The sequence below is a fragment of the Euprymna scolopes genome, chromosome 26 (genome assembly GCF_053919585.1).
Source record: "Euprymna scolopes isolate OS-2025 chromosome 26, ASM5391958v1, whole genome shotgun sequence".
Lineage (NCBI taxonomy): Eukaryota > Metazoa > Mollusca > Cephalopoda > Sepiida > Sepiolidae > Euprymna > Euprymna scolopes.
Genome location: NC_136507.1, coordinates 94,112,758 through 94,137,640, shown reverse-complemented (window position 1 = coordinate 94,137,640; position 24,883 = coordinate 94,112,758). Strand labels below are relative to the sequence as shown.

General features: G+C 31.6%; 1 protein-coding gene across 1 annotated transcript; it reads left to right on the top strand.

Annotated features, from left to right (window-relative positions):
- Positions 1 to 38: 38 nt before the first annotated feature.
- On the top strand, positions 39 to 24,842 carry LOC145248267 (small ribosomal subunit protein RACK1-like). The gene is made up of 7 exons (XM_080110139.1): positions 39 to 303; positions 10,109 to 10,283; positions 16,041 to 16,188; positions 22,893 to 22,988; positions 23,133 to 23,243; positions 23,573 to 23,713; positions 24,620 to 24,842. Exons 1-7 carry the CDS (start codon positions 195 to 197, stop codon positions 24,791 to 24,793), a joined length of 954 nt encoding a protein of 317 aa, XP_079966265.1. The 5' UTR covers positions 39 to 194; the 3' UTR covers positions 24,794 to 24,842.
- Positions 24,843 to 24,883: the final 41 nt, after the last annotated feature.

The window sequence follows — 24,883 nt, the reverse complement described above, 5'->3', positions numbered from 1 at the left end:
ATGCTTTATTTAAAAAAAATAATAATTCTAAAAATATCAAATTCAATAGCCGGAAGTTTATGCTGAAACGAGATTAACGCGTCAACTCACGTCGGACGTTCTCTTCCGGCCGGTCACCATTCCATGCAGATCGGTTAATTTTTCTCTTCGGGTTCAATCTGTAGGAATCCTGAGATAACTTTTAAAAAATAATCATGAGTGAGCAAATGACCCTTCGTGGGACCCTTAAGGGTCATGGAGGTTGGGTTACACAAATCGCCACCAACCCAATTAACCAAGAAAATATTGTTTCTGCTTCTAGAGGTAGGCTTCGTCATTTTGTTCTTTTTTTGTACATGTAAACGTGATTTCTTACGTATACATTTTGTATATGAAGGTTGATTTTTATTAATATTTAATTTAAAATTATTTATTTTGCTACTTGCTAAATATGGTTTGTCTGTGTATGTAATATATATATATATATGTATATATATATATAATCTAAATTATGTTCATTCCTAATGATGGCAACAAACAAATCGATGAAACCGGTCCATAATGATTATCAACCCACATGTGGACACAGGTCGCAAAAGTATATTCCTTTAATGTATGAAACACTTCAATTGTAGTCTAAACAACGTTGCAAAATCACCCCTATTCAACGCGATTTTCTTCGCAGTTTATATAAAACTGGTTATCGTAAGTTTTTTTTTTTCTGTAGAAAATTTAAAGGTCCTGAAATATAAATTTAATTCAATATTTTAATCGCTGGCGACTATTTCTTTATCAACTATGTTTTTATTCATAGTTTTCGAATTTTAAAGCAAAAATTAGGAGGCCGAATGAAACCTATTAATCGGCAATTTAATACTTTTCAGAAAAGTTCAATTAGATATCAAGTAGAATTTTATTTCCCTACAGGAAATAAAATCTGTGCTAATGCAGAGACTGATCCGCGCGATTTTTTTTAATCGTATTTCCACGTTTAATTAGTTTTATGCGTGTTTTTTGATCAATTGTAAGGTTAAAGTACAGAATAAGTACAAACGCACCCTCCCCTCCCCATGTTAAGAATGGCTTTTTAAATAACGTTATTTCAGCACGGATCACTCTGCATGAGTACCATAAAATCTAAGACCTCCAATTTTTTTGACAAAAATGGCCTATTCCAAGTACGTGTGCTTATATGAACTACTACACTGTTTCTTGTGATTTTTCGTCTAAGTTCTGTCCATTTTTATCTTAACTCTTTTGGTATTTTACCTATTATCGACAATTACCTTCACGTTTTTATTTTTATAGAATCACTCCCGTCTCCCAACCGTTTCTTCACTCATATTTTGAGTTACTTGGCAAAAAAAAAAAAAAAAAAAATCTGTTCGGTTCAAAGAATGAATATTTCGAATTTCTGGATATTTACCTAATCGGGCCAAAGTACCTATTCTGTCTTTGAGACGTCTCCCAGGCATGACCTCCAACGCCAGGGGAAATTTTAAACGCCTTCCTGGATTCCTCCACTTATTTAACTTAGTTTTTTAAATTCAATTTTTCTAAATTTATTGCATTTTTTTTAGTCGCGTTAGCTCTATATAATAAAATAAAGATTACTTGCCGCCAAAAAAACATTTTTGCCTTCATTAAATTAATCGTAGTTCATACGAAAGTTTTGCTAATAACTTGGGAAAAATCGCGATACTTGTGCACTTGTGCAGTTATTTAGAAAGCCCTTAGCATGAGAAGGGTGTTTTATGACTATTCTGTGCTTTCGCTTAAACAAGATACCGTTCGTATAAAAAATAGCACGGTGCTTTTTCTGTATAAGCACCAAAATCGCTTTTGAACATTTTTAAAAGTAAATGTTAAGTCTCGTACTAATAATTAGGCTGACATTTTAAAATATCTGTGCTAGTGCACTTACTGATCCAGTTTTTTTTTTAAATCGTATTTCCAAGTTTAATTAAAGTTTGATGTTTTTTTATTGAATTGTTAAAGTATAGAATAGGTACAAAACACCCCCATGTTAAGAATGGCTTTTTAAATAACGTTATTTCAGCACAGATCAATAAGTGCACTGCACTACTGACTGCACTAGTGCACTAGTACCAAAATATCCACGTGGAGATAAAGTCAGCAAACTTATTCCGTGAATATTAAAAAATAGACGCATATATGGAAGCGGTAGCGCCAGAAAGAAGAAAATTTGGAAAAATGATTAACATAATTTTGTTTTAGGTTAAAATAAAATGTACACGTCATATTCTTTGGATTAAAAGTTTGTGCAGGTGGAAGAGTATTATTACACTGATTTAGCTCCCTTGACTTAAATTAAGAGTAAGCCATTAAAAAACTTGTAAATTTTAATTGCATCAAACAAACACGTCTGTTACTTGATCATTTTACATTTTTCGAATTTATACTAATCTCGACAATGACGCGTAAGTAATGTTTTCACCTGAAATGCGTTGGTTTAAAAGATCACTAATGTAAACAAGAACCATAATTTTATGCTGCAGTAAAGTAAAACGTGATTAAAGTTTGCCCTGAAGATCAATTGTATTTATCGGCGACTATAATGCAAGTACTGTTTTATGAGCAGTAAAAACTAAAATTAAATCTTCACCCAACTTCGATATTAAAAGACAAAACTTGGTTTGTGTGTTGAGGGGGGGGGGTCTAAAAGGGAGATCACTCTACGAAGCATTAAGCAATTTGGTTTTATCCAAACGTCAAAAATTATAAACTTTGCAGCGTTTGTAGTTAGAATGAACCTGAACGAAAAATCTGTTTATCTCCTCCTACCCTAATTTTGAAGTTGGTATTTTTACGACCTAACCTAGCGTAGTATAAACACTCAACATCGAAAAGTAAAACATACTGTAAAGACTTGGGGGGGGGGGTCTCGTTTAGGTCCGCCGTAGAGGCAAAAGCCGGATGCTTGTTTAGATTGCCACTTATAGCGATAAACAAAAATGAAGAAAAAACTTATACCTACTTGTCACGGAATGGAGATTGTGTTCTAAAAATCACAAGATGATCAAGTATATTTACGAAAAACAAATTTGCCATTTTTTATCGATAAATAACAGACGGGGCCATGTTTCCCCAGAGAAAATAAGGGGAGATAATCATTTCCACTTACGTCAGCGTTGTCCGATTTCTCCACCCTCAAAAAAAAAAAAAAAATCAAATTATGTGATTTGGAATTTTTCATCTTCGTCCCGTGATCGGTGCAATGCATACATCATTACAGACATTTTTGTATTTTCTTCAATTTTTAATTCTACCACAAGTGCCAATCTGAATAAGCACCGGAAAAACTTGATAAATTTGCATATCCAGCAACGGTAGGTGCTAGGTGTCTACACAAAAATGAGGTAATCGGGTGCTTATGGCAACAAAAACTCCGATCTAGGGGAGATAACCAGCATAAACAGAAATAAGCATATTTTGCCATTTGGGACGCTAAACAAGTAAATAATGTTAAATGGAAAAAAAAATATTATACAAATACTATAGCCAAGTCTCGGAAATTGCCGAAACATTTTAAGAGGAAACAAGTTAGCGATCAAACTATATGTGATTAGTTCCGGATATGCCAAAGCAGTTTTCAAGAAGAAAATTAATCAGTGTTAAGTAACAAGAACTTATTAACGTAAACAAAACATGTAAAAAAAAAAAAAAAAAAAGTCGCAATGGAACGATGTCAACGACAAAAATTAAATAAACTTGTTGATTAATGAAAATAGATATTGCTCTCTGATCGCAGTTTATTTTTGTTGATTTATTTACTTTTGTGTATGTTAATTAATAAGCGTCCCAAATTATACCTTGCAAAATGTATATTTTGCTATTGTTTATGCTGATTATCTCCCTTAGGTCGCATTTTTTGTTGCCATAAGTGCCTGTTTAAAAGGAAGAAAAGGAAAGATAACTCATTAAAATTGTGGAGAATCGATAGGTGTATCAGAATTTTTGGGGACTTTTTGACACTCCGAACACGAAACTGCGAATAAAATTAAAAAAAAAACAAAAAAACTCGTAATTTCTCTTTTAAAAGTGGGTTGTTTATTTTCTTTATGGATTATAGTTCCAAAATAAACTATTAAAGTTGTATAAAAAGTAATAGAAATATTTTTTTTTTTTTTTTTTTTAACAAAATCAATTGAATTTTACGAGCTAAGAATATATAAAAAAATTTTAAACTTTAAAAATTTATCAATTTTTCTATTGATTCAATTTTTACGATATTTTCAGGGTCAATGTGAAATTTTATGCTCTTTCCAATAAACTGAATATAATTTAGACAATTTTTTTTTTTTTTTTTTTTTTTTTTTTTTTTTTTTTTTATTCACGCCCTCCATTTTGAAATGTCTAATTAAAAGTAAATTTATGCACCAAATTTTTATATATCATAAATTGGAGATAAAAGATCAATAAATGATATATTCAAATTTAAAACCCCAAAAAAGTAGTGTTTTTTAGAAATTTACCTGTAAAGTCCGAAGTTTAAAACCTTTTTTTTTTTTTTTTTCTTTTGTTTTTAATGTAACCTTGGTCCTTGCTCCTTTTTAATTAAAAAAAAAAAAATAGGGTTTGAATTACATTTTTCGAGTAGTTATAAGCTTGGAAAGACTGGGGGTCGACATGCATTCATAAGGTTAGTTTCTGACACACCTAGAGAATCGATAGGTGTATCATAATTTTTGGCCAAGTCTATCAGATTATAACAATATGAAAATGTAATTTAAACCCGTAAATTTTATTTCAATAAAACGAGCAAAGACCAAATTTTAATATCATGAAAGCTTTAAAAGAGAAATAAACAATTTTATTTTTTCTTTGGATTTCTTCACTTATAATTTCACGGAATGTCGAACAAATAACACGAGTTGAATCTTATGATATTTATTTAACTGGCAAAACATCACTTACCTGTTCCATGACTAAGATATGCTTTCTTTTAATCTTCCTGTATGAGAACTTATTCATATTTAGGTTATGGTTAACTTTCGTAACCCGTTGTTTACAAAGCCATTTGCCGGAAGTGACGTTTTATCTACGGATGGTCAAAACCGTATAGAATGAACCTTTTTTTTATATAAGTTTTATTCAAACAGGCTTTATTGGACTTTTTTTTGTATTAACTGTTTTATTCTTTTTATCAAACAAAAATAGAATTTTTATATTGACATATTATAGACTGTTTTTCAAACATCGAAATTTTAAAATTAGTTTTATTTAAAAAAAAAAAAAAAAAGAAAGACGGTGTTTGTTTTTTTTTTAAATTCTAAACTTTATTTGAATTTTTCAAACTTTTAGAGATAAAAAATAGACTTTATAGATATTAACGAAAAGTCTGTTTATTTTAACTCTTAAACAAATTTTTAGACATAAAAAATGGACTTTATAGATATTTTATAATTTATTTTAAATATATTTAATGAAAAGTCTTTGTTTATTTTAACTCTTTAACAAATTTTTGCCTTCATATAAAAAAATAGACTTTATAGATCTTTTCTAACATAAAATTTAAAAAAATTTTAAAGAAAAAGTTTGTTTGTTTTTTTTTTCATTGTTCATGTAGTTAACTCATTACATCATAAAAAAAATCGTATCCAATACATTATATTCCCAAAATAATTGCTTTTGATTCGCCGCCGCCAAAGGAATTCTTGTAGATTATTAAAATTTGCATCAGGTCCATGAGGGGGACTAGCGACGCTAGTCCCCCTCATGGACCTGAATTTATTTTTGCAAAGACTCCACACCGTCTTTCTTTTTATTTTTTTAAATAAAACTAATTTTTAAATTTCGATGTTCGAAAAACAGTCCATAATATGTCAATATAAAAATTCTATTTTTGTTTGATAAAAAGAATAAAACAGTTAATAAATACAAGAAAAAAAGTCCATTAAGTTCAAATAAAGCCTGTTTGAATAAAACTTTTATATTAAAAAAAAAGGTTCATTCTATACGGTTTTGATCATCCGTAGATAAAACGTCACTTCCGGCAAATGGCTTTGTAAACAACCGGTTACGAAAGTTAACCATAACCCATATTTATATATTATAATCCATGTATTTTTTAAATGGAAGGATTTTTCAACCACATGTCAGGATAAATCGTACCGACATCGTCCATTAAAGAAACCGGATGTTAAGATTCTCACTTTGTTATATCTACGGAAGCCTATAAGTGTAAAAAAACACTAATTCAGAAACGTTAGTAATCTCGATATGGGATTATATTCCTTCAAATTTTCCACTTTTAAAGGTTTTCGGGGGCGCTGAAAACGGAAATTACCATTTATATATACGGCAAACGAAAGATAAGAAATTTTAGTGGTCAGAAAGTGGGGGGTCACTTTTCTATAATAATGTAACGTCAAATGGGAACCCACATTGGGGGTGGGCAATGAACACAATTTGGCCGTAATTCTCTAAAGACAAGTAAATAAGTCTGAGGTATGCAAAAACTATATAAATAAAACGAAACACTAAACAGTTGCGTAGTCGTGACAGAAGTCAGTATATGATAAATGAAAATACCGAGATATATATATATATACGAAGTGACTATTCGCAGCCGGCCGGCGGCGAAACCGGAAGTTGTCGAGTCGACGGTATTGATCTCAAAATTATAAAAAAACAACCTTACCAGAAATTTATATTCACTTTATTGAAAAGAGCATAAAATTTCACATTGAACCTGAAAATTACGTAAAAATTGAACTAATAGAAAAATTTAGATCGATTTTTAAAGTTAAAAAAGTTAAAAAAAAAAAAAAAAGTGAACTCGTAAAAATCAATGTATTTGTATACGTAAAAAAATGGCTGCTTGTAACATCGGAGAAACGCGCTTAGACATTTTGTAAACATTGTTTTTAAAAAATAAAAAATAATACTTGTATTATGTTTTAAACGACTGTAATAGTTTATTTTGGAAATATATTTCATAAGGAAAATAAACAACCCACTTTAAAAACAGAAATTACGAGTTTTATATATTTTATTCGCAGTTTTTTGTTGGGGGTGTCAAAAATTCCGCCTAAAATTCTGATACACCTAGCGGGCGGGCAACGAAGCCTGTAAAATGGCGACAGGTAGATCCAGTCTCCAGGGGTTAATACCATCTAAACGGTAAATTTGCTGTGGGGTTGATTATCAGATTCGTTGTCAGCGACCCGAAAACCTGTGTAAGAAGGCAGGACTAAAGTGATCGGTGTTATGAAAGAATGGTAATATCGCGGTTCAAAAATATCAGTAAATACGCTAATTTTATTAAAAATAAACTTTGCCAAAAAACACAAATTATTTACTAAAAACAAAAATATTTCGCAACTGAGCAAGTGATAAGCCACGCCCATGCCGTTCTCTGCATGAGTACCCCAAATTCTCCGCTGTGTTAGTAATGAAAAACTAAAACAAATAATTAAAATGAAAAGACATGTTAAATTCTCCGCTCAAAATAAAAAATGGGAGAGAGAAAAATTAAATTCGCCACTGTGTTGGTAATTAAAAATTAAAACAACTTATTTTTTACTTGTAAACTGGTTTATTAATTGTAGAAAACAAAAATAAACGGGAGAAAAAAGCAGCTCAAAATGAAAGAAATTGTTAAATTCTATTACAAAAGAAAACAAATTATTTTTACAATTCTAACCAAGAATTTACTTAAGATTTGTCTGACGTCACTTCCGGTCAGCTGATGCGACCGGCTGCGAATAGCATTTTAGAATAGCCGCAGCCGGCTGCGAATATCAACGGCATATATATATATATATATATATATATATATATATATATATATATATATATATATATATATATATATATATATATATAAATTTGTAATAAGTGCAAAAAGAAACCAGACTGAAATTCTTAACACAGATCGTAGATTCCATGAACGAAGCTTTTTTTTCTTAGAACTAACTGCACGCCTGTGGAATTGTCTTCCGTTTTCCTGCTGACTACAATATGGTTGTCTTCAAGTCTAACGTAAATAAGTTCTTGATGAGCCGTTCCATATAAGTTATCAACTTTACCAAATTTTCATTACTAATGATTACTATAATGTCCAATTTCTTACACTCTTTAACCCTTATCCTTGAGTGGCCTCTTGGCCTTGATAATGTGGTGATGCCTATGTAAAAAAAAAAAAAAACGTGGACGTGGGTTGGCGACAGTGTCGACCAGTTTAAAAGAATCCTTATGGATTTTCTGTCCGACTTATAAATAATACCAAAGGGAGATAACTGTTATCTCCCTTAAAAAAAAAAAGACAAGTTAACTTATCGTCCTTTTTTTTTTTTTTTTTTTTTTTTTTTTTTTTGTGTACGTGAAAACTGGCATCTTTCTTTTTATATATCACAAATTGACGAGAAAAGATGAATAAATAATATATTCAAATTTAAAACCAAAAAAAGTAGTTGTTTTTTTTTTTTTTTTTTTTTTGTTTTTTTTTTTTTTTTTTTTTTTAGAAATTTACCTGTAAAGTCTAAAGTTTAAAACTTTTGATGAAACCTTGATCCTTGCTCCTGTAATTAAAAAAAAAATTAGGGCTTGAATTACATTTTTCTAGTAGTTATAAGCTTAGAAACACAGGGGGTTGAATTAATTCATGCCTCCCATTTTGAAATGTCTATTAAAAAGTAAATTAAAGTGTTATATATCACAAATTGAAGATCAAAGATCAATAAATACTGTAAAGTCCAAAGTTTAAAACCTTTTTTTTAAAAAAAAAAAATGTTTGTTTTTTGTTTTTTAATGAAACCTTGGTCCTTGCTCCTTTTTAATTGAAAAAAAAAATTAGGGCTTGAATTACATTTTTCGAGGAGTTATAAGCTTGGAACGACTGGGTGGAATTATTCAATATTTTTCACGATTTCTGACACCTACTGCATGAGCGGCCAAACAAAAGGAAGGTGGCGACTGTATATGGAATTTCTCACACTAGATTTAGTGACATTACCAGTTATTCTCGTACTTAACCTAGATATGTTTTGTGTTTAACATAATTTTGAGTGTTTATTCAGTTCGAAAAAGTGTTCGCTTTGGTGAGTTAAACCACTAATCAACATGGCCGACAAAAGTGCGCCATCTTTGGTGCAGAGCATCAGTAATGGCTCAAAAGTCCAAAATAAACAATTTGCACTCTGGTGTTTTCGTTGCTAAATGTTTCCTGAACCAAATAAACCCTTAAATTTTCAATAAAAACACATCCAGGGAAGTAGAAGAGTAACTTATCTTGCCGTTGGTAACATTTATGTTTGATTCCCCTCCCCTCTTTTTTTCTGTGTATCGTTTTGCCTTGAACTGCAAAATTGCCCACATTTAAAAAAAAAAAAATTTCTACTGTAAGATATTTTTTTTTGTTTAAACTGGAGATGACATCCTAGCAGATGCCAAACATTCCCTGTTATCTTATATATTCCAAGAGATTTAATTTCTTGCACTTGGTTAACCGGTTTGACAGGTAGTTTTTGAAATTCTTTTTCATGAATCCTGTTATAATTAATGGAATGATAGACATCTTCCTAAGATTCCAGTTTCTTTTCATGTTGTACAGCAGACCTTGGTATTTTAGCTTTTCCCTCTTGACTTAAACAATGATTGCAATTCCTACAGCTAAAACAGGGCTATTAAAGCTGACATTATAATATGGAGAGAGAGAGAGAGAAAAAAAAAAGAAGCAATCTTACAAGTTAGTTAATCCCAATTATGCTGGATTAAATAATCCAGCATAATTGGGATTAACTAACTTGTAAGGTTGCCTTTTTTTTTCTGTCTGTCTCTCTCTCCATATTACAATGTCAGCTATTAATAGTCCTGTTTTAGTTGTAGGAATTGCAATCATAGTGGTTTTTGTATGATTTCTTTTCAACTGTTCTTTCTGCTATGTTAGTAAGATTTGTTGCTTCATTCGATATTAAACTTTCTATACTTTTTTACTTGATGCGATTTTTTTTTTTTTTTTTTTTTTTTTTTTTTTGCTTTGTAATTTGGAAGATGAAAAAAATGACAAACCTGATTAAGTATTATCACTTTGATACCATGTTTTTCACTTGAAATTTAAAAAAAAAAAAAATTATTTTTTATTTTTATTTTATTTTTTTTCTAGACAAGACTTTGATTTTGTGGCAATTAACGAAAGATGAGCAACATCAGTTTGGATATGCCAAGAAATCGCTTAAAGGACACAACAACTTTGTGTCTGATGTTGTCATGTCTTCTGATGGAAATTTCGCCCTCTCCAGCTCATGGGATGCCACTTTGCGCTTGTGGGATTTGAACCAGTAAGTTGACCTTTTGACCTCTTTTTATTCATGTGTTCACAGGTGTTGCTCAGATGCAGTTTAATCGTCTTTAAAACTTTATGCAGAAAAAAATGTCACTTGTAATTTAATTTAAATGGTACAAAAAAGCTTGATTTGTCAACTTAAATGCTTGTTTGGTCCAATTTTTAAAATCTAGTCAACATTACCTGAAAAGGTGTTTTCCTCGCTCTTATTTTATTATATAAAAGGAATTTTGTCTCAGAGTTTGTTCCCTTATAGATTCCTAAACTCCTAGGCTTTTTTTTTTTTTTTTTTTTCCTTCACACAAATGTACTTAATGTGGCTGGTAGTGTTAGGTTTTATATCAATGTTTTCAATAAATATTAATGATAAAAAATAAAAAAAATCCTATGAAAGAAGGAACAGGCAATTTTGGAGCAAAGTTAACGCCTTATACCGGCTAACATCAAGAGTGCATTTGAGATGTTTTTATTACCATAAGCAGAAGGGCCCTGCATATAAAATCAACAGTAGGTTCTTTGCTATGACAAGGACTGGTTTGAAATGAATTTCTTTTTTAGAGCACAATTAAACCATGGTACTTTTGCATTTTAAACTTAATTTCATAACGTCAGTAGTAGGTTCTCTACAATTAGGGGTAGGCTATAGAAACAAAATTTTTCAAATAAATGCCAAAAGTGCCTTATTACCTTCATTTATATGTAAATAGATGGGAACAAGTGATTTTTTTTCAAGACTGATCAAAATTGGAGGATCGCTGGCCCCAAACGTGATTTGACCGCGTCAACGCGTGAAAATGGCCCAAATTTTGCCCCCGAACACACTTAATCATTTATTGAAAGCCACAGAGTGCATTTTTTGACTATAAATGCATTTGTATTATTAAATCTAACATTCCCATTGGCTATCCCACAAGTATAGGGCTTTTTAGGGTATCTCAGAGTCCAAAATAGGTCAAAATTAGTCAAAAATGGTCGGAAATCACGGATTTTCCAAACTGCACCTCCCAAGCCACACAGGGTGCAATTTTTGACCATAAATGACTCTATATCATTAAATCTAACATTCTCACTGGCTATCCCACCTATATAGGGCTTTTCAAGGTATCTTAAGGGTCCAAAATGGGTCAAATTTAGCCAAAAATGAACGAAAATCACAGATAATCCCCAAAATGCAGGTATTATATCTCATCGGACTCCTATAAACACTCCTGTATGGCTTTTTACAGTTGGAAGACTGAAATAACCACCCTGTTATCTTATCCATTTGTATTTAGGGTATTTAGAGATCTTTGGGGAATGTAAAAAGGGTCAAAACAATCCAAAAATGACAAAATTACGCTTTACGGTACATAACATATGAATCATTAGTTCATTCATCAATGATACTTTTTAGAAACATCGTAACTTTACTACATCAACTTCTCAGAAAGTAATTAATTGTAAATTGAACATGGAATGTCAATAAAATGCTGTCCAAGAAGAGTCTGAATTCATATTGTTCTCATAGTTACCCCAAAATTGATGAAAATGGCTCTCGATTCGCTATTTCTCGATTTTAACCAATATATTGAATAACTTCATAAAAGGTATGAGTAATTAGCAAAGGAATTATTTTGTTATTTCAAGACACAGCTTCACTTCACATTACTTTAAAATCATTCAACAGTAAAATATCAATATAATGCATTAAAGAGCTCGTCAATCACATCATTATTCTCTAGCACAAATACTGGGTGGCGATCTCGGTACATGGGACAGTGCTACGGACTGTACCCAATCTGTTTAATGAGTAGTTAAAATTGTTTGAGGTATCATGCTCTGGCAATTGGTCACTTATATCCTCCATTTCAAATTGATCATCGTCCAAATCCAAACGATTGTGCAGTTCTGGCTCTGCCAGAAACCGTTCATGTTCCATATCGACGTGGAAAGTGTCAATGAGCCATTTGCGAGAGAGAGACTTTTGATCGACAAAGAATCTTTGTTCATGTACATCAAATTCATCAGGATTCACATGTTTTGAAAGTATATTGAGAAGGACATGGTGCTCTCGTTTCCATTTAATCATATTCACACGTCTGGAACCCTTTGCTTTGTAGACATCTTTGTCGTAAATTTTTAGCGATCGATCAAGTTTGTTTTATCCCAGGTATTGTAACATAACGAACATCACTTCCAAAGGCTTTCTGCCACAATTGTAGTAATCGCAAGGAGAACTGGTGAATATGATTTTTCTGTGTCGTGGTACCATATTTGGCAGCATGATGTTGCACAGCTTGAACACATTCAGCCTCAGTTGGAAGAGAATCAAGCAGAAGATAAGTCCTATCGTCGTAGTTATGATCTTCGTCAATCTGCCCTGCTATACCAGTCATGTTCATTGCATTTTACTAACTGAAAAAGAAAGCAAAGTTCAATCAAATTCACAATTAATGCAATGCAATGTTATCGTGTCTATTTAAAGATGCCATTGCATTGTTACAGAAAGAAAACATTTTCTTATTTGGTAATTTTCCATCTATAACTCAAATTAAGCCCCTTTTTGACAACCTATGTTGATTCTTAGGGACTTTTTGACTCTCTTTGGCTAAATCGGCCATATTTAGCCCCTTTTAAAGGTCCTTATACCCCTCATTAACAGTGCAAAAGTTAGGAGAGTGCCTGCTTCAAGCATTTCCCAACAGTTTCTGCCATGTAGAGGTGTCTTTGGGCCCATGGAAGGTGCATTTTGGAAAATTGTGATTTCCGACCATTTTTGACTAATTTTGGGGTAATTTTGACCTATTTTGGACTCTGAGATACCCTAAAAAACCCTATACTTGTGGGATAGCCAATGGGAATGTTAGATTTAATGATACAAATGCATTTATAGTCAAAAAATGCACCCTGTGGCTTTCAATAAGTGATTAAGTTTGTTCGGGGGCAAAATTTGGGCCATTTTCACGCGTTGATGCGGTCAAATCACGTTTGGGGCCAGCGATCCTCCAATTTTGATCCGTTTTGAACAAATCACTTGTTCCCATCTATTTACATATAAATGAAGGTAATAAGGCACTTTTGGCATTTATTTGAAAAATTTTTGTCTGTATAGCCTACCCCTACTACAATGTATGTGGGGAGATATGTGAAGCTCCCTCCTAGTGCAATGCGATGAGTCCCCAACTAGAGCAGTCAATTGATTTAATTGAAACTGGATAACTTTACTAATTTTGATGACAATAAAATATAGGAGTGTTAAACGTCTTGATCCTCATTCAATTCCAGGCAAAATCGGGTCTCCCTGCTAGTTTAGGTATTGAAAAAAAGCTAAGTTTCGGACAAAAAAATCTAATGAATAAAAGTTCACTATTTGAATATTGGTTCTCTGGTTTATCGGAGAGCGACCTGTTTTCAGTGGCATCCGTTAGTTTTGATTATTGCCAGATAACCGTCCATTAGTTTTCCTGAAATTTTGCCACAAATTGTATTTCAATTTAATGAAAGATGTGCACAGTAAAAAGTAAAAAAAAAAAAAAAAAAAAAAAAAAAAAAAAAATGGCAAAAACTCTCGTTGCGTCCCCAGGGGCTCAAAATATGTCAAAAATGGCCAAATGACACGTGTTGTCCCATAACTTTTGATCCATCCATTAGATTTTTCTGAAACTTGAAATGTGGAGCCCATTGTTCTTAATATCCAGTATGGGTGACCCTTGGCAAACTTCTGGTTCGCATCCCCGGGGACTTTCAGTGCTAAAAACGCCCCTTTTTTTTGTGGCTCTTTTCAGGTTTCTCAACAAAAACTTGATATGTCTGACTATATAGTGGTTTTTCACCGTGATCAACTCAAATACACATGTTAAGGCCTGAAACTGTACCGTTATCCATTTAAATTGGGATTCAGTATCCCCAGGGGCTCAAAAGAGGTAAAAAATGGCCAAAAGTGACACTTTTTGCCCCATAACTTTTGATCCATCCATTAGACCTTCCTGAAACTTAACTAAAATGTGGAGGCCATTGTTCTTAATATAAATTCAGTATGGGTGATCCTGACAAAATTCTGATTCGCATTCCTCTGGAACTTTTAGGGCTAATATAACATGCCTTTCTGGAGCTCTTTTTTCATATTACTCAAAAACTTGATATGTATGTTTATATAGTGGTTTTCCATGGTGCTGAATTCAAATATACATGTCTTAAGGTGTGAAATGTTATAAGCTTTTGCAATAAAGATCTGATTATGCAAATTGATGTTTGTAGTATTCTTGTCAATCTTTGACTAAAATGTCCCAATACAGTGTCCCTTCTCTGTGATATAGACTATTGTTACCTAACTTACATCTAACTCCTCTTTGTGCAGATTCAAGTAAATAAGGATCTTATAAGATACTAGGTGAAGTGTCAAATTTTTAAATTGGGTAGATCCCCCAGACCCCCCCCCCCCAAAAAAAATTAACATTAGATTAAATTACTAAAAACTGATTAAGTATTGCATTTTCTGTCTTTTTTTATTTGTCAAGAAAAGAAAAAATGTGGAAAAATTTGAGATTTTTCTCTTAAATAAGTTATTTTTATTTAATCTTTTTTTGTGTTATATATAAGGGGGTCTTATTAAAAGAGTCTTAGAGAGAGATGCTTAGGAGTCTTATTACAGTGAGGGATGTTGAAAGACTCAGAGAGATTGATGTTGTAAGAGACTAGGTAGATATTGTTCACGTTATAAGAGATTCTTATATATTAAAAGTTCATTCCTTAATTGTGTTGAATGGAAGAAGAAAGCTCTTTGAGTGAGGACATATAGTGTTCAGACAGTTCGGACATGATGATGTTGAGACGTGTATGTAAAGACATAACACAAATATATAATACAATTTCACATTACCTTTTTGTAAGAATTATAAGACACAAGACGAGCTTTACAAAAAACACTTGATGATTTATTTCGTCACACGGCCGTGTTCCATCACCAAGAATTCAAAGTCTCACATTTTTTTCTTGAAGGGACGTCTCGTTCCTAGACGGCTGACTCTCTGAGTTTTCTCACTGACTGTCAACTCTAACTAAAGTTTTTCTCTATTCCTAGAACGTCCTATTTTCCGTGACGTCATACACATGTTAAAACATGTGCCTTCTTTCACGTGTCCTGGACATACATGTCCAAAACTTTTCCTATTTCTCAGTAACCTATTTTTCCAATATGTTAAAAACATTATCTTATAAGCTGCATTCTTTCAATTTAAAATTTCATAACAAACTTGATAGTTAACATTCTTTCCTTGAAATATTTATCTATATTCTAAACAAATGTTTGTTTTACATTTTTAAATTCTCACACGTAATCTATTTCTAAACTAGATTACGAGGTTCGAATTTGTCTATTGCTATTTCATTTTCATTTTTAAACTAAATTCTCCATTTTTATACTTACATGAAAAGGGGACAGCCCTTATCATGTAACATTTGTTAATGCATTTTTTTTTTTTTTTTTTTTTTTTCTCATGTAATTGAAAGTAAATTATTGATCACATCTTATCAACAGTTTCAGCTTCCTAGATCCTTTAAATACATTTTATTGTTAGGGGAATGCAAAATAAATCTTCCACTGAATGATTATTAGTTTTTATATGTACTTTTAGTTTATTAATTAGTAGTTAAAGCATGTAAGCTTTTAACTGATTTTCTTTTGACAAATATTACCATTGATATTTCACTTTCATATTTTTATATCTGTTTGCTTCATAATGTCAGTGTAACTATTTCTTTTTCTCCATTGTAGGGGTACCACCAGTCGTCGCTTTGTTGGTCACACCAAAGATGTTCTCAGTGTATCCTTCTCTGCTGATAATCGTCAAATTGTGTCTGGCTCACGCGACAGAACCATCAAACTGTGGAATACTCTTGGTGTCTGCAAATACACTATTACGGTTTGTTTGTTTGTTTTTATTATTCCCCCCCCCCTCTCTCTCTCTCTCTCTCTCTCTCTCTCTTAATTAAAACCAAATTTTAATGCCCGATGATTAATAAATTCATGTATTAGCTATTGAAACAATATGAAAAAAAAATTCTATATGAGGGCATTTTTTTTTTTTTTCTTTTTTTTTTTTTTAATACACGCTTTCCTATTAACAAATTGTGTGAAAATGAGGGAGGGGCGACACTTTCCTCGGTGTTTCATCTGAGCTGACCTCTGATCTTCAGATGCATCTTTTCAAGCTTAGGAGTATTTACAGGATTTTGAGTAGAACCTTTTTTTGCTCTTGTTCTGTCGGCCATGGTTGAGTGGAAGACTTAAGTAATCTGTAATTGTATTATCATTAAACTGGTTATTGTAGTACGATGGGTTCCCAAAATCCAGCCTTGTTCTGACTTTGTAGAAACGTGGGTAATTGTTAATTTCAAACAGATAAACGGAAAAAAATGAATGAATAAATGCTACCAAGACAAGAAGCAATTGAAAGAATTTTCAAATATTTATTATTATAGACATTTTTTTTAACAGTTCAAGCAATTAGAATTGGAAAAAAATAAATAAATAAAACCGTTAAGTTTTTAACATTTCTCTACCCTTAAAAACTCTTTCGCCTCATTATAATCACTCGAACTCGTACTGTTGCATTCATGTTCAAAGGGTTAATGTTCTGTTGCATACACACGTGACTCTCCTTTCCCCAAAATTAGAACGATGTTGGATTTTGGGACCTCGTCATGCCACATTAACCATTTTCTGCTCCAGATCACTTAACACTTACGCTACATTCGTCCGAATATAAACACGGGCAAAAAAATTTTTTTTAACAAATTCAACTCTTCCAAAAATCTATTCTTGAGCAACTTTATTCCAGAAAGATAAAAACCTGAATTTTTATCATATGAAAAGTAGAATAATAAAACTTTTTCTATTTTTAATACAATTTTAAATTTTCAACAAAAAAAATATTCGCTGCTTTTTTTTTTTTTTTTTTTTTTTTTTTTTTTTTTTTTTTTTTTATAGGATGATTTGTTATATGCAAAAATATAACAAGTATTTCAAATAATTGTATCTTTTATTTCAATGTGTAGATTTCTCGTGGCGAAAAAAAAAAAAAAAAAAAAAAAAAAGGCTACGGTAGGCATTAATTACAAGACAAAATTCTGAATTCCTATTTTGGAAAAGGGAGGTAACAGTTTGTAAATACAGAACTGTTTTTAGGCCGTATAGTCTTCCGTGGATAAAAATAATACGTAACAATTTGATGAAAAAAAAATTATTTTTAGTAAAATGAAATGGTGCAGTTATTTTTTTTTTTTATTTATTATTTATTTATTGATTCTTCAAAACATTTCCTAATAGTGTATCGGCTCGTTAACAGAAAATTTATTTTCCAAAAGATTTAAAGCTATTTTTCGTAAAAATGAAAATTTTATATATATATATATATATATATATATATATATATATATAATTTTTTTTTTTTTTTTTTTTTTTTTTTTTTTGCTAATCTGGTATTCTTTAACACTCCTCGTGCTTCCACAATACAATATATTGTCAGTTTCGGCTGATTAAAGAAGTGGGGGGGGGGGGGGCAAAACATATATATATATATATATATATGTGACACTTACGTCACCCGCGCGTCGTCCAGTGGTGGAATGACCCCGGTTGTCGGTTCTGATGTTTCCTCAGCGATGATGTCACGGCCGGTTTCCTAAAACAGACTTGTCATGCAAAAACAATTGAAGGGACCAAATCAATAAGCGTTTCTTTTTGTTTAAACTTCTTTGTATTCAATCAGGGTACAATCGCAGTTAGCTGTTTAGTTAGGGACTGGCCACTTGTTAACTGCGAGGTTTTCTCTTCTCTCTCTCCGACAGACAACTCAATTATCTACGTGACGGGGTCAATCGATGGGGGAATCTTCGTTCGTCGGACCCAAGGAAGCAAGGCTCTCTCTCTTACTCTCTCAAGGCTCGCTGCTTATATTGTGGGGGCGTGGACTGGGTCTCTTCCCATTTCAGGTCGTTGGCCAATCAGAATTAAGGGATCACTGTCCGTCAAATCTTCGCCAGGCGGCCCATACCCAAAAAAGGAGCTGTCTTTCTTTCTCTGTTGGCATTCGGGTGTTCCCTAATGGAACTTGACAGGACATAAAAACAGATGCCTAACTTAATTATTTTTGAGAGGACATAAAAACAGCTGAATCCGATTCCACAAAGGCCACGCGTCTTTTCAATAGGGTCACGTGTCGCCCCGCTGTTCGGCGACTGTTTGCTTTGTAGATCGGAATTTCATTGGTATCCTCGCCACCCACGGGCTGTCATGGCCAATTTAACGTCATCACGTTCTTCCACCATAAGCTACGATCTTATCTTTTTTTCTCTTTTCGTCGTTTACAGCTGCCTGTTTTCCCTTTCTTTTTCCACGGGTTCACCGCTACTCTTGGCCTTTTGGTCAGGATCAAAGTGCAGCATCTGTTCTTCGGATGCCGCACTTCCATTTCTTGTTCTCTTTCGGTGGAGAAATCCTTCACGACTGGGACAATTCTTATTTTTGTACCCTTGAGCGTCTCTCATATATATATATATATATATTATATCAATCCTGACTTGAGGTAGTTGCCTGTCTAGCTGCATTGATGAGCTGCAAAACAGTACTGTATGTGGATGACTTATATATATATATATATATATATCTCACATCCTTAGGTCATTCGTAGATATTTTTTGCTGATGACACTACCATCTATTGCAGCACATCAAAGGCTGTAAACGACCAGGTTCTCTCTGATTCTCTCTCCTTTGATCTTTAGCATGTGGTACAATGGGGGGGGCTGGTTAAAACCAAGCTTCTATCTTTGCATCATCAACTTTCTGATGCCCCATCTGGCATCAATTGATATGAATGTATCTCATCTTGAGGAGGCTCCATGTTTTGACACTCTTCTGGGCTTGACTGTTACTCCTGATCTAAAATTGAATGAGTACATCAAATCCATTGCCAAGATCGCTGGGAAAATGATGGGATCCATCTATCGATCCAGTAGATATATATCTGCTGATGCAATTTGTCTATCTATATGAGCCAGGTACGTCCAAGGATGGAGTATTGCTGTCACATCTGGGCAGGAGCTGCTTTGATAGAGTTCAGAATAGACTTCGTAGCCTGGTGGGGATGCCCTTTTCTTCTTCCCTGCAACCTCGTTGTCACAGAAGAGACGTTGCGAGCCTGTCTAATTTTTATTATTTTCATGGTAAATGCTTGTCTGAGCCCCAAATCTATGATCCCTACTTGTCAAACATTCACGAGAAACCCTCGCTGGCTGTAAACCCTATCAATAATTTCCCCCACTCTTTATCTGTGCTTAAACCTAAACGTAGATTCCATGAACAAAGCTTCTAAGAATTACACACCTGTGGAACTCTTCTGTTTACCTGCTTTCCAGTTGACTACAATATGGCTGTCTTCAAGTCCAGCGTAAACAATTTCTTGATGAACCGTTACCCTCAAGTAATCCAATTTTTCACTTCTAACGATTGATATTGTCCTTTTGACCATTGTACACTCTTTAACTCTTATCCTCTGAACCTTGATAAGTGGTGATTCCTTTGTTTTAAACTCTCTCCTGTTTTGGCAGTGCTTAGAATAATATATCGATCATCTCCAAATTCTGAAGCATAAATTTAATTTTTATTATATATATACACACACACGCTTGCATGTTAACATTATGATTAATGCAGCAACATTAAGAATTAAAAACTATCTGTAAATATTTAATCTCTTATGCTTATACTAATGGTGACAGATCAGTTTAATTTATGAGTCGTACGTTTTGACCATAACACGTGTACACGCAGTCTTTTGAGTGACACCAAATGAACTAGGGTCAAATGATGTATGCCAATTTATTTGTGTTAGCAATTAAGATTTCTATTTAGTTTTTCTTCTGAGGTCTGAGGATACATCTGATAAATTGTTCGATTTGTTTTTTTTTTTATATACATTGATGCCCAATGATTGATAAATTCATGTATTAGCTATTGAAACAAGTTGAAAAAAGGCTATTCTATATGAGGGCATTTGATGTAAAAAAAATTCTACAATTTTAATCTTCGCCATTTGTTATCAACATTTGTCAAAGAATCGGATTAAATTTGTATAAAAGAGGAAGTAAATCATCCGTTTAGAAAAACTTGATTTTGTAATTGAAGATTATATTTTCCCAGTGTCTAAAAGTGTAATATCAAATCAAAAACAAAATCTGTGTTTGAAATGAATCCTGCAATTATGGGGCTACAATTGAACCCTTACCTTATTCAATTGTTGGGAAGGTTTTTAAAGAAAAGCAAGCTTTTTTTTTTATTTTACTTGAGTTTTTCCTTGAAGCAAATTGCAGGCTCAACTCGCCAAGGATGAATGCTGCAGTAAGAACATTTTTAAAAAGTTTTTAAATTTTATATTTTATGATTATTGCTTTAAAATGCCAAAAACAATATGAATGAAATGTCAGATATTCACATTGTAAAATAGAAAAGATACTATGTTTTCTCCAGTGATTAGCAATTGATGCTTAGTAGAATTTTTTTGTGGTTTTGAATTCAAAACTGATTGTATCCTGCAAATGTATTGTTTCTAGAAATCTGATAATTGAAACAAAGATTCACCTCGTCTTAAAAATACAATTAAAATCTAAACTCGTTTCATACTTTTTTTCTAAAAGTTGATCAAATTCATCTGAAATTAAATAAGACATTTGTTTTGTTATTTAAAAAAAAAAAAAAAAAAAAAATTAACTCCTTTTTCAACTTGAATTTTCCGTTTTGTCAATTGATGTTCCTTTAAAATCGAAAAATTAGGGTTATTAAATTTTTTTGTAATGGAGATCGAGTTCTGTACGTGTTAAAAAAAATTTTTTTTAAATAAAATAAAAACTTTCATGCAATAGTTTCTGACTGAAAAGCAAAACATTTATAAATGCTAAGGAAAACAATTTTATTTTTTAAAAAGCAATTAGTGTTAAAAAATATAGTAAATTCTATGAAATGTTTTTGCCCTGTGATTAAGAAATTATATTTGATATTCATTGAAATGAATCCTGCAATTATGAGGGCATCTTAAATTTCCAATTCAGAATTGTCTTGGTTTAATTTAATTAGTAAAAAGAGTCCCTTAAAATATTGTCTAATCTTTAATGTCATAAATTCAAAAAAGCCGTGAATTCTACTGAATTTTTAAAGAAATTTTACTGTATTCGTCATTTCATGAACTTTGGTATATAATTGGAAAATATAAACTAGGCAAACTTTTTTCTTTTTTTCTTTTTTTTTTTTTTTTTTTTTTTTTTTTCATTTGGATAAATGAAAAGATGCAAAAAGTTAATCTCATTAATGGTAAAGTCAAAACCACTTCAACTTCACACAATATGCAGTTTTTATATATAATATATATATATTGTGTATGTATATTTGATATTAGCTGCAAGCTTAACTAATTTGCATTTTCGTTTTGGGGGGGAAAAAAATCTTTTCAGTTATTTTGATTTTAATATAAGTCTTTCAAAATTTGTCCGAATGAGATTTTTGGGTGGAAGTGTAAGTCTTTACTTAATTTTGAAACTGTTACAATCTATTAATTTATTTATTTTTTTATTTTTTTTCATGGTTAAATTTACAAGATAAGTAAAATTGTACCGAAATTAAAAATGTTCATTTAACTACCACACCCACTGAGAAAAATTTCATTTTAATGTTCTGTATTATCTCTGGCTGGTTAAGATTTAAAAATAAATAAATAAATAAAATAAAAATAAACAAACTTTTTTTTTTTTTTTTTTAATTGGATCTAACAATCAGCTTCGGGCTTTGTATTGAAGCTGTTGCAAAATTTTGTGCATTAAAAAAAAAAAAAAAATGGTCTGAAGTTTGCCCAGTGATTAATAACCCTTTTTGATGCTTGATGAAATTACTCCTGCAATTATGAGGGCATGAATTCCATTACTGTATAAGGTGGGAAATTACTGTCTGCTTATTCAATTTATTTGATCCAAATTAAGGAGGCTTGCTTTGAATCAACACTCTTTCAGCAATTATAAAACATTAAACTTTTTAAATTGATTTTGATTCATGAATACATTCTTATTCTTGTGCTGCATCTTCAAAATTGTTAATGTTTCTTTTCTCTCAACTTGTAATATTGTGAATTCTGTATATGGTCTCTGTTGTTACGATTAATCTTAAATTTTAAAATGTATTTTGCCAAATACATAACGCATGAGGAGTTATTAATCTGTCAATTTAGTTTTAAATGTCATTTTCATTGTTGTACTGTTTTTTGTTGACCACTCTTTGACCATTCTTTTATTTCTTTTTAAAAACAATTTTGAAATCAATCAGCATTTTTGCTGCCAAATGTATATTATCCCTATGAAATGGGTAAAGAAAATAGTGTCAAACGATAAACTTTTTGGATTTAAATTTCTTTGAAATATTTTCTATTTTATAGAAAAACAAAAAGAACTGATTAAAATAAACCCATTTTAATTTGTGCGCTTAAAGAAATCTATTTCAGATTTAAGCGTTATTGAACAGTCTTTTGTAGAGAAGTTGTGGTGCATAAAATCTAAACTGTTCCTTTTTTTTTTTTTTAATGTAGGAGGACAGCCATCCCGATTGGGTGTCCTGCGTCAGATTTTCTCCCAGCACAGCCAACCCAATTATTGTCTCTTGCTCCTGGGATAAAATTGTCAAGGTAAGTCTTCAATAATACATTCTATCAAATTTTACATAATTGAAATTTGTATTTTTTTTTTTTTTTTTTTTTTTTTTTTTTTTTTTTTTTTTTTTTTTTTTTGTAAAAGATTCAAATAAAATGTTTTCATTCCTCTTTTTAAAGGTTTGGAATCTTACCAACTGTAAGCTAAAGACCAACCACTATGGACATACTGGTTACTTGAATACTGTGACCGTTTCTCCTGATGGATCACTCTGTGCTTCTGGTGGCAAGGTAAAAACAATTTGATTTTTAACCTCCAACTTGATTTAAAAAATATCTTTACATGTATTAGCTATTGATACAAAAAATTTTGTTTTTTGTTTTTTTTTTATTTTTCTTTAAAAAAAATTCCTATGTACACTGTATTAAAAAATAATTTTAAAATGCAATGTATAACTGGTGTTTCAATTAATGTTAAGCAATGTGGATAAATTTTTTAAGTTTCTCCATGTTTGTGTAGGCCATCATCAAAATGGTTTGAATATATTTTTCTTTTTATGCATCAATTGTTCGAAGTTTAATCCAATATACATCACATTTTTATTTTTCTGTTAAATCAGGATGGCCAAGCTATGTTGTGGGATCTTGGAGAAGGCAAACATTTGTACACTTTGGATGGTGGTGATGTAATCAACGCCCTGTGTTTCAGTCCTAACAGATATTGGCTGTGCGCTGCAACAGGACCAAGCATCAAGATTTGGGTAAGATTTCATTTTGAATGTCCAAATATAATCAATATTTCTTGTGGTCACCATGGCACTTCAACAGTAAGATCTATCAATGGCCTGTCAGGAAGCAAATAAGTTTAATATTGTTAATTTGAAGCAACACTAAAAATCAGCAATCTCTTTTTTTTTTTTTTTTTTAACATAGGCATCACTACATTATCAAGGCCAAGAGGCCACTCAAGGATAAGGGTTAAAGAGTGTACAGTAGAAATTGGACATTATAGTAATCATTAGTAATGAAAATTTGGTAAAGTTGATGACTTATATGGAACGGCTCATCGAGAACTTATTTACGTTAGACTTGAAGACAACCATATTGTAGTCTTCACATTTTCTTTCAAATATAAGAAATCTGAACAAAATGTATTGCACTCCTTTTGAATTTTAAGAGTAATATTTTGTTTTACTATGAATTTGTAAATAAACAATGCAAATGAATTCAATGTTTTTAAAAAAAAGAAAAAAATCGTATTCTGTTAAACTGTTTGGAAAAAAAATTCTAGAAAATAGATGCATATAAACAACTCTATTCTATGGGAAACATTAGTGGTCCCCTATTGATAACTTTATACAAAAGAATACAATTTTCATTAATTTATGAGATTCAAATAAAAATTAGCACAGATCTAAAACAATTTTAAATAATACTCATTAAGAGAATACTAATTATTTTTTAGCTTTTTATTTTTGTCAGGGGTAAATATTTTTTTAATATTTTCCCAATTCGCAAACAGAAAGCATTTTATACTCTGAACAATTTTCACCAAATGAAATTTATAACTAATAATGCCGTTTTGAGATTAACTTTTTGCTAGAAAACTTTTTACATGTTACTGAAAGCAAATAGTTTTCAATTTTTATCTTTTTTTTTTATTGCAGGATCTTGAAGGTAAAAATGTCGTAGATGAGCTGCGCCCCGAAGTGATCACTCAAAGTACCAAGTCGCAGCCCCTTTGTACCTGCCTTGCTTGGTCTGCTAATGGTCAGACTTTGTTTGCTGGCTACACGGATAATAATATCCGGGTTTGGCAAGTCTCTACTGCCGCTCGATAAACATTAACAAAAAAATTGATTTGCCATCAAAATAAAGATTTTAAAAGTGCTCGGTGAACTTTTGTTTTCCTTATTTAATAGAAAAAAAAA

Excerpts from the sequence above, each read along its gene's own strand:
- LOC145248267 (XM_080110139.1), top strand. The coding sequence starts at position 195 with ATGAGTGAGCAAATGACCCTTCGTGGGACCCTTAAGGGTCATGGAGGT. Across the intron at positions 10,284-16,040 it reads CGCTTGTGGGATTTGAACCA|GGGTACCACCAGTCGTCGCT; the intron begins GTAAGTTGACCT and ends TCTCCATTGTAG. Across the intron at positions 23,244-23,572 it reads TCTGTGCTTCTGGTGGCAAG|GATGGCCAAGCTATGTTGTG; the intron begins GTAAAAACAATT and ends CTGTTAAATCAG.